This window comes from Gadus chalcogrammus, chromosome 22 (assembly GCF_026213295.1).
Source record: "Gadus chalcogrammus isolate NIFS_2021 chromosome 22, NIFS_Gcha_1.0, whole genome shotgun sequence".
Classification (NCBI taxonomy): domain Eukaryota; kingdom Metazoa; phylum Chordata; class Actinopteri; order Gadiformes; family Gadidae; genus Gadus; species Gadus chalcogrammus.
In genome coordinates, this window is record NC_079433.1 from 5,509,975 (window position 1) to 5,524,840 (window position 14,866).

At 46.3% G+C, this 14,866-nt stretch overlaps 2 protein-coding genes across 3 annotated transcripts; both read left to right on the forward strand.

Annotated features, from left to right (window-relative positions):
* Positions 1–247: 247 nt before the first annotated feature.
* pithd1 (PITH (C-terminal proteasome-interacting domain of thioredoxin-like) domain containing 1) lies at positions 248–3,575 on the forward strand. The gene is made up of 6 exons (XM_056582939.1): positions 248–615; positions 1,018–1,061; positions 1,285–1,362; positions 1,611–1,715; positions 2,699–2,807; positions 3,127–3,575. Exons 1-6 carry the CDS (start codon positions 403–405, stop codon positions 3,226–3,228), a joined length of 651 nt encoding a protein of 216 aa, XP_056438914.1. The 5' UTR covers positions 248–402; the 3' UTR covers positions 3,229–3,575.
* Positions 3,576–4,536: 961 nt separating this feature from the next.
* lypla2 (lysophospholipase 2) lies at positions 4,537–13,570 on the forward strand. Of its 2 annotated transcripts, none has more exons than XM_056582223.1 (10): positions 4,537–4,614; positions 7,470–7,562; positions 8,783–8,814; positions 9,310–9,375; positions 9,945–9,992; positions 10,285–10,355; positions 10,911–10,984; positions 11,129–11,230; positions 11,845–12,021; positions 12,726–13,570. In XM_056582223.1, exons 2-10 carry the CDS (start codon positions 7,485–7,487, stop codon positions 12,774–12,776), a joined length of 699 nt encoding a protein of 232 aa, XP_056438198.1. In that variant the 5' UTR covers positions 4,537–4,614; positions 7,470–7,484; the 3' UTR covers positions 12,777–13,570. The 2 variants fall into 2 exon arrangements, with proteins under 2 accessions (XP_056438198.1, XP_056438199.1); XM_056582224.1 differs by lacking the exon at positions 4,537–4,614 and adding an exon at positions 4,627–4,735.
* Positions 13,571–14,866: the final 1,296 nt, after the last annotated feature.

Below are 14,866 nucleotides of genomic sequence, written 5' to 3' on the forward strand. Positions count from 1 at the left end.
GTTTTGCAATTCTGCAGAAATAACCGGAAACGGCGGTCATCAAGATCAAATCTCAACTGCGTTCAAATTGCATATGTTCAGTCTAAACTAAATATTGCATGTTTTCTATGTTCTATGTTTTCCAAAAGCGTCTCAAGATAGAGACGAATGTGAAAAATCGGACCATCGCTTAAACACCGTTTCTATAATGTATTTTGTTTTGAAAGGAATCGACCGGATGTCAGTGTTGTATTTTGGTAGCTTGCCTCACCTATGTGTGTTCTTCGTGCGTCCACATTTTTGAGAGCTATAAGAAGCAATGTGAAACTAGGCCTATCACTTTGAAAGAGTGTTTGCTTCTGCGCCTGCGTGTTTCCTTTGAGACTGAAAGTTTGAATCGGCAGATCTCCGTGTTTCTCCATCATGTCGGGTCACGGCCATGGGCACGGAGGCGGCGGGGGGCACGGCCACGGCCACGGCGGGTGCGAAGGGGAGCATGAGCCGGCCGAAAGGGGTCTCGAGTACGCACTCTATCAGCGCATAGATACCGAGAAGCTGCAGTGCCTCAACGAGAGTCGGGAGGGAGACGGCAAGCTTGTGTTCAAAGCTTGGGATCAGCGCACAGATCGAGAAAAGGTAAAGTATGGCTGCTGCTTGTCAACAAGTTGTGTTGACAACCACACAACATGTGCATGAGTGTGTGTTTGGGGTGCGAAGAGGACATGTTGGCGTCACATTAACTGCTTAAAACTACCGGTAATTGATCTAATCCACGTTGGATTTTTAGGTCACAAAACCACTGCTGTCCAATGACACCGGGCTACTTCATAATATATAGTCATATTTCCCCCGCAACATAGTTTCAAAAGGAGACACACATTGCTTGCCTCATAGATCCCTTTGAACCTCGGATTAAGATAGCGCTGAATCTACCATCACGTTATTTGGGGTACCAGGATAAGATCGAATCGATTGGTTCGATGATGATGATGATGGAAAGGATGCAAAGATTGACGATTAACTATTCTCTTTCCTCAGTTCGTTGAGAGTGATGCAGACGAAGAACTTCTCTTCAACATCCCGTAAGTCCACAACCATCTATTGAACATAGAAAAGTTGGCCTTTTTAACTGGAATTTCAATGTGGTATATAGTATAATACGCTGGTTTACGATTCTCATTAATAAATGGTAAATGTAATGCATTTATAAAGCTCTTTTCAGAACAACCGCCAGTCCGCCTACACAGGTTCTCAGGTATATGAAAGAAATAATAGCCAGAAAATGAAGAGGGTTCTCTTTTCCAGGTTTACTGGCAGTGTGAAACTAAAGGGAATCATCATATCAGGAGAGGATGATGAGACACACCCTGCCGAGATTCGACTGCAAGTTGATCCTTTGCTAAATGTTCTGATTCATCTATCTTAAACTAACCTTAAGTGTATCCTCTCTAAAGACTATAATAACAGTATTGGTATTCTCCTTCTTCTGTTTCTCTTTTACAATAATGAATTACAAATAAAAAGGTTTATACTGGCATACATGATAATTTTCATCATCTGCAATGAAGGCTCCATGCACAGTGTTTGAAAAAGGCTCCTCTTTTAATGTTGTATCAATCACTTGATTCTAGGTACAAGAACATACCCCACATGTCTTTTGACGACGTGGGCCGAGAACCCGATCAGGCATTTCGTCTCAACCGTGACCCCCAGGCCCAGCTGGAGTATCCCACCAAGTAAGTAACCCATGAGCAAACATAACAGACTCATGCTAGCATCATTCCTGCCTAACTGCAGTATGCGTGCAGCATCATCTTGCACCACAATGCACCTGGGCTACAAGTGTAGACTTGTAAAGACAAAGGTTCGGACATCTCCAAAGCTAAAGGGCAACGTTTGGGCTTGCCGTTGTTTGTAATTTTCCGCATGGCTGCTAATCCCTGGCATCCAGCTCTGATGGCATCTGATCCGGGGAATAAGTCTCCTCATCCTCACACGTTGCCATGACAGATCCCTCTCCTCTCCTCTCCCTCATCGGTCTATTTTCTATCCGTTCTATTCAGTCGTGTCGCCGATCCTTTCATCCAAAGCAATTCATACTGAAAGCAGGTGCGGGTAATTAAGGGGGAGGTTGTTAGACCTCTTGTTCGAGGATGCCCACATGATGCACTGCGGACATGGGGATCCAAACCAAACGCCCAATCAAACACTTCTGGCTGGGAGTCTGACAGCCTGTCCTCTGACTAGACCGTCTTCATATTCACTGACAAATAACAGCAGCCAGTGCAGTACTACTTTCATCTCTCCCTTCGGAATAGAGAAGTGAAATTTCACGGCTGTAAGCTTGCACGTCGGAACAGAAGACGAGGGAGTTGGGGTGTTGTTATTGTGAGAGTCGTTTCTCCTTTGACGTTGTAATTACTTGCACTAAGTGTTCATTGTGATGGCACAGGGCATTTTTAGGACACGGGGGGGCAAGGTACTTCTATTTTTATTTTTTTTCTGTATTCGACATCCCTGATGACACCTAAGCAATGATGACACAAACACACACACACACACGCACGCACGCACGCACGCACGCGCGCGCACGCACGGGCGCGGGCGCGCGCGCGCACGCACGGGCGCGGGCGCGCGCGCCACACAGCCTATCCTAGATGGGTCGATAAACAAGTTATGAATCCTTTTTTATCACTTGCTGATGCCTCTTAATTTTCAGAATTGCTCGTTTCACCAACGTGAACCACCTCTCCATCCATGTGTCGAAAAACTTTGGCACCGAGACCACCCGCGTTTATTACATCGGGCTGCGGGGAGAGTTCTCTGAAGTGAGTATCAGTCCCGTATCCCCTCACACTTATTCACATATATTCAGCAATCTGAAATCTGCTGGGCTCATGACAAAATATACTTAGTATATACAAAGTAGTTGAGACTAGTTTAAAATACATTCAAGGCTATCCGATTGGCTGAGAACTTTATCTGCTCTTAAAATTCCTAATATTGCGGACAGAGGATGTAGCTTTAAACCTCTCTCTCTCTCTCTCACTATATCTCTCTCTGTCATCTGCCTCTCTCTGCCTATCTCTCTCTGACTCTATCCATCCCCCTTAATCTCTCTCTCTGTCTCTCTGTTGGTCTCTGCAGGCTTACAGACATGAGGTGACCATCTGTAACTACGAGGCCTCAGCCAACCCCGCAGACCACAAGGTCGACACCTTCATCCCCCAGACCAACTTCATCTCCTGAAGAACCGGGGAGGGGAGAGACTGAGAGACGAGGGGATGCTCAATGGCTTCCACCCACAGGATCACTGGAGAGCTGTGGCCTGTTGCGCTGGGCCGAAGAAAAATAAAACCTTTTTTTTTTTTTTTGCAGGGCTTGTTGTCAGGGATGCAATGCACAGAGTTTGGGTTTTGACAGAGCTTTTCGCTTCGTGCTGAAGATAACGCAGGGTTTGGTATCGCTCTGAAAGTGCCTTGTTGTGGCTGTTGGTGCGTAACAATAAAACATGGAATACACTTTGTGCAACATGAAAGCAAATCATCATGATGAATAAAGGTGGCTTTCTGAAAGGTTTGTGGTGTGGATGATTCAATAAGCATACAGCGAGACACTAAATAAGGGGAATTCAATCAAGTAGCTACTTGATATGGACTTCACATTGGATCGTCTTGCCTAGCAGGTAAATTATGAACTGCCATAATTTCCACCAAATATCCTACAAAGCTTTCTGACCATGTTCACCAGCAAGAGGTTAGCTCTAACTTTCGAGTTCAAGCTACCATCCTACCATACCAGTCCTTTACACTTTAGTTTTCGGTTTTAGTGCCACCTAGTGGTCTTTCTTTGAAAGGCCGAAATGTCCCGCTGGCCGCAGTGGTCCGAAGTGCACTCCTACTTCCGACTATCAGTATATCTTTTAACCAATCAAAAGGCGTTATTCCTTTGGCAGCAGCATGGCGGAGGCTTATAAAGTCTATGTCGGGCTTATAGATTAATTCTCATCAAATAAGGCACATCTATTTGGCCTAGATAAACATAAGAAAGACATGGTTAAGCTTGCCATGGACCATCGAGACGCAGAACAAAGAGTCCGACATAAAGAGTGCAGTACAGGGCTAGGAATTGGACTGTAATGTTAAAGGGTGCATCCAGCGGCATGGATTATTTTTAAATGCAAGAAATTACAATTGATTTAGAACTGAAAACCTATAGATCCACCTCCTCAAGAACGACCAAGGCGCTAATGTTTGACAGTGTTGTCTGCGGTAAATTCACACGCCTACCCTACCCAAATTGACAGGACGTGTATAAGCACATAAAACTATTAAATACGTTTGGTTAGATTGATAAAAAAGACTTAATGAGTACTTTTAATTATCTTAAAACAGGAAGTCTATGAGTAAGTAATTATTTGTTTACACTTTTATTCGTGTGGCCTAATAGCTGAGTTGAACGCAGCTTTTATAGATCATAGAAAAGATGAGAAGAGTGCCGGTCAGATGACGTCACGGAGACGCAATCCCCGCCCCTGCTGTGTTGTGCGCGCGGCGAAGGTAGCGCCTGCTCCTCCCACAGTGGCTGTGCGCGCGGCAGTAGTGGAAGTTCCGTGGTGAACTGGAACAGCAAGCGGTGAGTGTATGAATTTGTATTAGCGGGCCTTGGTTGTCAATTCGGTGATTTAATCCCTTTTAAACGGCTTCATATCGTGGAGTTATTGAACGCTGTGGCCGGCGAAGACAAGATACGAGAGGTGTTTTGATACTCGGTCGAATTTGAACACATTCTGTGAGCGCGGAGAGACCGGAGCGGGGTGGCAAGACAATACAAATTGTGTATGTGTGTGTGTGTGTGCGTGTATGTGTGTGTGTTTGTATGTGCTACTAGTGAGCTACTAGTACTAGCCCTGGCCATTGTGTTGCATACCAGACTAGGGATTAAGGAGAAGACGGCTGGGATGGTAGTCGCTCCACCGTAGTGACACCAGGGCTGTTTTATCGGTGAATTCCGTCAGTGTAACCTAGCCTCGTCCGCTCGGTGGTCGGAGCTAAGATGCTGTACTAGACCATTGTCTTCACATCCCGCACCCTTCCTCCTGGGTTCTCCCACTGGGTGGCTTTGATCTAAGAAAAACATGTTATACAATCAATGTAACATGCAATATTTTATAAAGTACGAATGATCTTAAACGTAGGGAGTCTTGGATGTGTTGTCAATGCATGCTAATGGAGCCAGTGAGCAGCACCAGCAGAAGGCTAAAACAGCAGGGTTAGCTGGTGGTGGATGGTGTCCGTGCGGCTGCCTGTCACTCAGTGCCGCATACTATCCCGCAATCGCGGTGCCATTATCCTTCTCTTGTCCGCTCCGTTATCGTTATCATTCGTACATCGTTGTCATTCGTAGATCGCCTGCCGATACATCGGGACAACGTGCCCGGCATCAACTTAGATCGTTCTTTGTTAATCAATGTAGACGTGAAAACCATCTTAAATCACGATCATCCCTCTGCCTGTTTAATTTAATTGTACCCTCTGCTCAATAGAGACTCGTGATGCTCCTGAACGTTGCAGCAGTTGAAGGCTTGGCTGTGACAGTCTGTCTTGTATTTTGTTTGTTATCCCATGTTTGTAATTTTCCGGATTAAATATCATGTCCACCGTGGCATCGGCTTGGCCTGTTGATGAAATAGGTTAAGCAGGACACAGAGAGGATGCCTGTGTTGGTGCAATTACACTTTGAGTGTAAGGGATGGCCTTATGTCACAGATTTAATTACACTTTTATGTTGGAACAAACGGTGGGTGTTTGGATCACATGCTTTATTTAGAAGTCACAAACAACCCGTGCAACTTTAAGACGACCCCCTCCCCCCACCTTCTTGGCTCTGTTTCTCAACAGAAGTGTTTCCGAATCCTCCATTCACCCAGTACAAACTGACCTACCGAGCGGGGCAATTATCCGTACATCCACGGAAAAAGCGAGGAAATTATCCATACATCCGCCTGAAATAGACCTGAATTATGTCCCTAGTAGATATCCATAGCTGCTTTGCATTGCTATCCGATTTCATACCCTGTTTACGGGACTACGTCTGGAAAAACGTCTCTTTTGAAAGCTGCTTGCAGAAAAACGATTTATTCTGAGTAATAAGGATGGACAGGAGACGTCCACGTGGTCGCAACCCACCTGTCTTTGATTAGTTTCCGGCCTCCTTCAGTAATTATGCATTTGGTCCTCGGTCACTCCCCAGCGTTTACTCATTAACCCAGCCTTCACCAGGTTATATTCCCCCCCCCTCCCTCCTCGTCTGCGGTTCCCCCGCCAGACAACGTCCCGGTCTGGGCGGCCCACGCCTTGCCCCTGTGCTCTTCAAACAGATCACCTGAGGCGGGGGCAGAGGAGGGCCCTTTGCCACGGCTTGCTAAACGAATTCCACAAGGACAACACCATCGTCCCAATGATCTCATATCTATCAGTGGGTTGCCTCACCGCAACAGGAAACGGGCAGCATGGCGGAGGGTCACTCCCACATGCAATCACGCAGCACTCAGTGTTGTTTTCAAACTCTCACTGGTTGGTTATTGACCGGAGTGCAGAGGACGGAGTGCATTCTAACCGTGGTTAATGAGTCCAGTGGCTCACTGACCAGACATGGACCTCTACAACCACTCGCCCCCCCCCCCCCCTCCCATCCCCACATGTCTCCTATCCGCCATCATGGGTAGACTCTGGGTCTCGTCTTTTTCTTACAGGCCAATTTCATTACCTGTGGTGTTTCCGAGCCCCCTCAAGGCATCCTCCATGTTGAACTACGGTATCTTCTTAAGCGCACCATGAGACACATGCTCAAGGTCTTCAGCGGAGTACACCTCTTTTGGAGAATGAACAAAGCGCGTGCCTACTCCTGGAAAAACCACTGAACGAGCGGACTATCATGCTTGATCCAAGTCATTCGCTTCCTGTCGACTGCAGAGTAGGATTATCAGATATCATATGCAGTTATTCAGTTCCCATCTATCTAGCTGCATTCCCCAGCCCAGCTAGCGTTTAGATACAAAATAGCCACAAGGTGATTTAGAACAAAGAATCCCACCTAACTGGTACCTGAGTGTGCTTGTTTGAACGCGGTGGGTGACGCTAGTCTAAAGAAGCCAGGGCACTGTGGAAAGGTTGCACTCTGTTTACCATAAACAGTCCAAATGTTAGCATCCTTGAGAAAGATTTCTCAACTCTTTAATCTCCTGAAGTATCTGATGGTTGGTATCTGTAATACTAACTATCTAACCCCCTACCTGCTCCTGAGTGACCGGTCTCTCTGTGTTCACTGTCTAACCCTATATGGTCCTCAAAGACTGCTTTGTATTCACTGTGTAATCCCAACCTGCTTTTTAATAGTCTCTATCTGTATTGACCCCTATTCTTCATATTGACCGAAGCGATGTTAAGCTGCTGAGTGCTTATGGTGGCTGTGTCTGTTTTGTGTCCCAGCATCTCTCACAGTGTATGTGTGGCAACAATATGTCTGTGCCGCTTCTCGCCGAGGCTGTGACGGTGTCTGCCACCGAGAAGGAGACTGCTGCGGTGAGTAGGAAAACTTCTCGCCTGCCTCACGTACCACCCAGGGCACACATCCCAGGGCCCCCACCCCAGGGCCCCCACCCTAGGGCCCTCTCAGCCATCCATGTTGATGCTGTGTGAGGGTACAGGATCTTTTAGTAGCAGGAAGGGCTTCATTTGTAAGCGTGGATGTAATAAGCCAAAGTGAAAAAGTGTTTTCGTCGTAGATGCTTACAGAATCAAAGCAAGACATGGGGTCTCATAAGCAGAGTTAAGGTTTATCTGCGAAAGTCCGATGGCAGAGAAACTTGGATCTTGGGGAAGGGCGCGATTCACTTTATATTGCTTCGTATTTGCTTCGACCAATCCTGTTGCTGGGAGCAGGGATCTGGAAGTGTGTAAATGGCCATTAACGGCAAACACAAACTCGGCCGGACCTAGTAAACTTTGAAGAGGTGTCCGTCAATCTTTCAAATGGACACCCTTTAAACTGGCCACTGTAGGAATATTCTTATAAAAAATCTTTTTCATCCACTCCCATAAATGAGTTTCTCTTTGGTAGAATACCTCTGTAGCAAAACAGGAAACAAGGCAGAAATCCCAGGTTGTTTCAAGACTCCGCCAGCCAACCCAGTCCTCCATACCCAGATAAGGGTTCACCTGCTTCCGTTCAGCAGCAACAGTATGGAGTAGAGATGGGGAAACTAGACCGTGCCTCTCTAGGGACGTTCAACCCGCGCCACTGTACCTTAGTAAAGAGCAGCAAGTCGTTCAAAAACCTAGAGGGGATGGTTGGGGGTGGATTCAAACATAAGACAGAGACTAATGTTGAACCGCTAAAAGTAGGTCTTTGTAACATTACAACACCATTAATTCATTTGTAAGTGGGTCTAATGGGACGGTCTTGGGAATGCATCTCATAGCAATCCTCAAGGGTCTAAGCACCAATCAGGCAGGGAGAATATCTGTGATTTATTAATATTTTGTTAATCTTTGATTTATATCCATTGCAAAGAACATGATTCCTATTCTTGGATTGCCTACACATGCACATGAACACGTGCATGCACACACACCCACACACGGGGCTCGGTTGCAAACTGGGACAATTGAAGGAAAGAAATTGTTGTAGAGCACATTTGAGCAGAAGTATCCCTAGATATAATGCATTTGAGATGAAAAAACTTTTGTAAGATAAATATGACTTCTAGTTGATGCATAATGGTTGTTATCTCTCCTTTCAGGTTATATTTCTCCATGGTTTGGGAGACTCAGGGTAAGTCAAAGAAAATGTTCTTCCTTGTTAGCCCACATTCAAAAGAAATAATATTCCTCTTCTATCGATGACTAGTTTATGTAATCAAATCCACCCACACATTTGCAATTCATTTTGTGCCTGGCGACAGCTGAACTGGAGATGTCATTGGAAGTGAATGTCGATCACTGCAGCTCTGGCCAATGTTGCGTGTCCTACTTTTAATCTGTGGTCCTTGCTTCTATAATCAGGCTGCTGGATTAGAACGGCAAAACTGTTGAATTAAAATGTAGAGGTACTCTCACACCTGATCGGCCTACAATAGATCATGAATGTAGTTGCGCCCTCGTACGATTTCCCTCCGTTCGGGTCGATGGCAACAGAATGAATTACAAAGTATTCCTCTTTAGTTTGGCTCCGGTTGAGCAGCAAACCTCTCCATTCAAAATGGCCGACGTGTCTGACCACATGGGTGTTTTCTCTTGTTCTTTGTTTCCCCCCCCCCCCCCCCTCCAGCCATGGATGGGCCGACACCCTGGCGGCAATCAGGCTGCCCCATGTCAAGTACATCTGCCCCCACGCGTAAGTCCTCCGTCACCAGCCGCCCGCCCGCCCGCCTGCCTGCTGTGTCCTGGCATAGCTGCAGAGCCCGGCCCGTGTGATGGAAGGCGGAAGAAAGAATTTGCATAGCTTCCTCAAACAATAATCGTCTTGTTACCGTCAGTGTTTCAATACAGACTTGGGTGCTGTGCTGTGTAGTGGCGGGGTTGATCTGATAGAGATGTACATTTCTGTCAGATTTACTATTACAATTGAATTATCATCTGATTGTTTTTTCCCCCGGTATTGTCCACATCGATGTGGATTTCTCAAGACCTCGCCGTCTATTCCAGTCGGTTCCTGTCCATATAATCCAACATTGAGATGTTTAACTATTTTCTCTCTGTGTCTCGCTCTCTCTCTCTCTCTCTCTCTGTCTCTCTGTCTCTGTCTCTCTCTCTCTCTGTGTCTCTCTCTCTGTCTGTGTCTCTGTCTCCGTCTCTCTCTGTGTCTCTCTCTCTGTCTGTGTCTCTCTCTCTGTCTGTGTGTCTCTCTCTCTGTCTCTCTGTCTCTCTCTCTGTCTCTCTCTCTCCCCCTATCCACATGTGCAGGCCTCGGATCCCTGTCACTCTGAACATGAAGATGACCATGCCTTCATGGTGAGTGTTTAGCAGGATGAAAGGCAGCCCGCCCCGGTCCACACTGGACTCTATTGTTTCCCCGGCAACGCCAATAGTGGTGATTGACAATAGGCCAATTGTATGGGTTGCTTTGTGTGTATGTGGGCGCATGTATCACTGTGCTTCTGTGTGCGTGTGCATGTGTATGAATGTGGCCATGACGGGCGCCTGCTTGTCTGTGTTTGCGTGTCTATGAATGCATCCATGATGCTGCATGTGTAACTGTACGTGTTTACAAAAAGTGTTAATGATGTTGTGTGTCCTGTCACAGGTTCGATCTGATGGGCCTCAGCCCAGACTCTCCAGAGGACGAGGCAGGCATCAAGAAGGCCTCAGAGAACAGTGAGTGAACTTGTTCCACATATAGCGTCCCTGCTCGCCCCTCCCCGGTCCTACCAGAGAATGGTACAGACACTAGGACTCTATCTGGGTCGAGGTCCACCTCCATGTGCAGGAAAGAATAAACCGCTGCAAGCCGCGCAGCGTACTCAGACTAAGCTCATCGTCTGTTGTTGTTTTTATTCATGAAACATCACAGATGTTAGGATGAAAGGCGATTAATCAACCATTGATTGGTCAGCTTTATCAAGACAAACCAATTAATCCCATCACTTTGAAATGGAAGTATCCTGCATCAGGCCAGCAGGGGGCCTTAGTCACTCGATTCAGATGTGTGACATGGAGAGTAGAAATTCATGGCTCAGCAGAAAACACACCGCAAAACGTATCATATTGAAGTAATCTCCACATGCAGTATCTGGACATCATCGATCCAATATATTTTTAGATATTCTTCCATAGCCATAATCAGCTGTGTTTGTCCTTTGGGGTCCACGAAACCTCCATCTCCAGTGCCAAGCTCTCGTGAATGACCGCCACTTGTCTGTTATCTTCCAGTCAAAGCCATCATCGATCATGAGACCAAGAACGGTATTCCTGCAAACCGTATTATGATCGGAGGCTTCTCCCAGGTGAGCATATAATCATTTAGGTTTGTCCGTTCCTGTGTCTTGTAAATTTTTATTCAGGAAATCTCAAGACTAGTTTCAGCCTTCCTCGTAGTCATTCTCCACGTCTTAACCTCCTTGTTCTCTCTCTGTGTGTCTCTCTCTCAGGGTGGGGCCCTCTCCCTGTACACTGCCCTGACTTGTCAGCAGCAGTTGGCTGGTGTAGTGGCTCTCAGCTGCTGGCTACCCCTCCACAAGACCTTCCCACAGGTACCACACACTCCTCCACCACACACTCGCCTTGTCACTCTTAAGGAGCCGTCAGGGACTCAAACACACCACAACGGGCAATTGTTTGTGCGTGTGAAAGGCCTATTCAATGTTTTGAGTGAGACACAAATTGTAGAACTGAAGAACTGCTCACAAAATGGCGGCCCTTGAAACCGCGCCAAAGCCCGAACGCTGTACCCAATGGTGGAGAGTAACTTCAGATAATAATATCAGTGTGGTACAGGATGTAGGATCAATACACATCCATCTAGCATATACAAAGTGCACAGTTCAGCATTTGTTGGCCGCTTAAACTGCTACAAATTACAACAAACTTCATGTCAGCTCAAGTGTCTTTGGGCCAGTGCATCACGTTGCACATACACATACTTGTAAATACTTATCGATGTCTTATATACCCAATCTAAGTACTAATATCTTCTGGGCCGGTTCTTATCATACTAGTACTGCTAAACTGACCTCATGTACCAAAGCGGATTCAGATACTTCCTCCAGGTGGCGTCCTCCTGGACCTTCTTTCGTTAGAAGGCTACCCCTTGTGTAAGGCCTAGACTCATGTGGCTCCCCCCCCCCCCCCCCCCGTTCCCTTGCAGGCGGCGAGTGGCAGCGGTAACAAGAACACGCCCATCCTGCAGTGCCACGGGGAGATGGACCCCATGATCCCGGTACAGTTTGGTGCCCTGACGTTCGAGAAGCTCAAGAGCATAGTGAGCCACGACAAGATCTCCTTCAAAACCTACCCAGGGCTCCTGCACAGCTCCTGTCCACAGGTGGGTGGGTGTGTGGGTGGGTGGGTGGGTGGGTGGGTGGGTGGGTGGGTGGGTGGGGGTGTGTGTGTGTGTGTGTGTGTGTGTGTGTGTGGTGCACACATTTGACTCTTGATTGATATGATGGCAGAAGAGCTCAAAACGGGTCGCTTTCGCGTTATAATTCTTTTGCCAAATCATGTGGACATTTTACTACTGCTGGATCATTTTGTGTTTGTCAATTATGCGTTTAAAGATCCCATAATTGGCGAACACAAACTCGGCCGGCTTTACCTAACTGTAAATATGTGTCGGTAAAGGTTTCACATGAATTAATGTATACTGGCCAATACCTTTCTTTCCTGCAAAGCTTTGTCCGCTTGAGCAACTGAGGTTTCTTCGGTAGAATATCCCTGTAACAGGGAACAATGTGCAACTCCGCCGCTTGCAATATAGTTTCCTCCTTGTCTGCTATAACTTAGTAGGACTGCTTGATCCAAGATAAGTGTAAAGTGTACAGTATAACAATAGGGGGAAGAATAGGGTAGTGGCTGGGTACCGGGTTCCGCCCCCAATGTATTCAACCCCTAACCACTGACAAATTATATGTTTCTGAATTCAATGTCTATTTGCTTTGGATAAAAGTTTCTACCAGGTGAATTAACAGTCATTTGGAATACCTGTAGCTTTAACCATAGACCTTAATATCACCCTCTTCTCTCTTGCAGGAGATGGCGGCTGTAAAGGAGTTCATTGAGAAGCAGTTGCCTCGAATCTGACCTCAGCTCATCCGTTATGACCCCCTCCTCAAATACTTACCTGTCATCCCTCCCCTCGACATACCGCTGCTCCCCCACAACAGGAAACAGCCATCAGTATCCCCTCCCTTCACACATTTATGAACATACACACCGACTTAAACAGTTGTTTTGATACTTACCCATATACACGATTTCCTCTAAATGCGTCGCAAGCTGTCAAAAGTAAAAAGCCAACTAGGGATTATAGCTAGGTTTGATTTGGTATATCTCCAAGGGGCCAAATTCTCAGTTTTTAAGAAAGACCCAAGACCAGCTCAACTTCCTTTGTGATTCAGGACCTCCCTTTTATGTTCCCTGCTATGCTTTTTCTCAGCATCCTCTCTTCCTCCTCCAAATCCTCTCCTCCTCCTCCAAATCCTCTCCTCCTCCAAATCCTCTCCTCCTCCTCCAAATCCTCTCCTCCTCCTCCAAATCCTCCCCTTCTCTATTTCCCTTCCTCCTCTCTCTCCACCTCCTCTCTCTCCCTAGCCTCTCCCCCTCAACATCCTCCTCTCTCTCCACCTCCTCTCTCTCCCTAGCCTCTCCCCCTCAACATCCTCCTCTCTCTCCACCTCCTCTCTCTCCCTAGCCTCTCCCCCTCAACATCCTCTCCTTTCTCCACCTCCTCTCCTTCTCCACACACACTCTGGTTCTTCTACCTTTTTAATTTAGTTTTTCTCCCCCGGTCAACATGCCCTCACCCTATCCCCATCTCTTCCCACCACCAACGTGGTGTCCGTTACGACACAAGCCTATAGTTCAAATCATGACTACCCCCCCCCCCCGCCCCCCCCCCCCCCCCTGTTTATCACTAGCTAACTTGCAGTGTTCGAGCTGTCCCAAGTCTCACATCCAATCAAAACACGCATCATGCTGGCTGACCGTTTCACTCGCTTTGACCCCCTGGGTGGAGGCAACCAGGTCGCTGTCTCTTTAAGAGTTGCTTCTAGAACTCTGAGACTGCGTGGCTTTCTGTTTCCATCTGGAGTGACTGGTTCTTCAGGGTTCTCTTCCCCCCCCCCCCCCCCTCAGTTTGAATCCCCTCTGCCCCCTAGAGGCGGATGCTTCTAGCGAACCCAACTCCTCATGGGTTTGGTGAATTGACTACCGTGGTTCCTCCATCTTGTTTTTATTTTTATTTTATGATTGTGTTGAAATAATAAAATAAAAAAGAAGAATGCAAAAGTGAAGAGATTGAAATAAAAATTAAACCTAAGAATGACCTTTGTTCTGCACTTTGATTGAGAGTGAGTTATGCGATCGGGTTAGTCGGTTTCAAATATTCTTTTGGTAAAAATGAAATCCTTGAGGAGGGGGGTCAAAAGTATTACATAAATGTGAGAAGATCGAAGGCTCTTTCCGCCATCGTAGTTTTTATCACTCCAGATGGATCCAGACCTTGACAACCTTTGCTGAGCATCACAGATTAACTAACCTACCCTACCAGCCTGGCATGCATGGCCTTCTCCCATTCTTGGTCCCTCTTTAGGAGTTTATTTACGCCTCAATCTAACTATAACCATACGCAATAAAAATATGCACACACAGAACGTCAACAGATATTTCTTAATGTGTCCTATCCGTTACATTTTATCTTTAAGGAATTCTCCAACATCTTGCTTGGACCCAGAAATAAAGAAGTCCACTAAAAAAGTACAATAATGTTAGGCGCTATTGTTGTATACATCTAAAAACTGCTACACACTGGAAGGGCTTTGTTAAGCTGTACAAGGGGAGGTTTTAAGGAGTAAATCTTGAACAATGTATGACCTTTGGACATAAGAATATTAGCTATAACTCTGGGGTGTCTAGTGTGCTAAAAAAAATATCAGGTGTTTTTTGTTATTGTTTTACTTTCATTGCATATTCTACAATTCCTGTTCTGAAACCTAATTTAAAATAAATCTGTTAATAGGAAAACTATGTGTATTGATTGTGGATATAAATCAACTGATTTCAACTCCCTGGTTCAGTTAACGGGTTTTGCTTTAATGTCTTTGGTTGCTGGAATTGTGTATTTGTTTGCATATCGCTTCTATAGGGGTGGGGGAGGGGGGAATAATTATTTC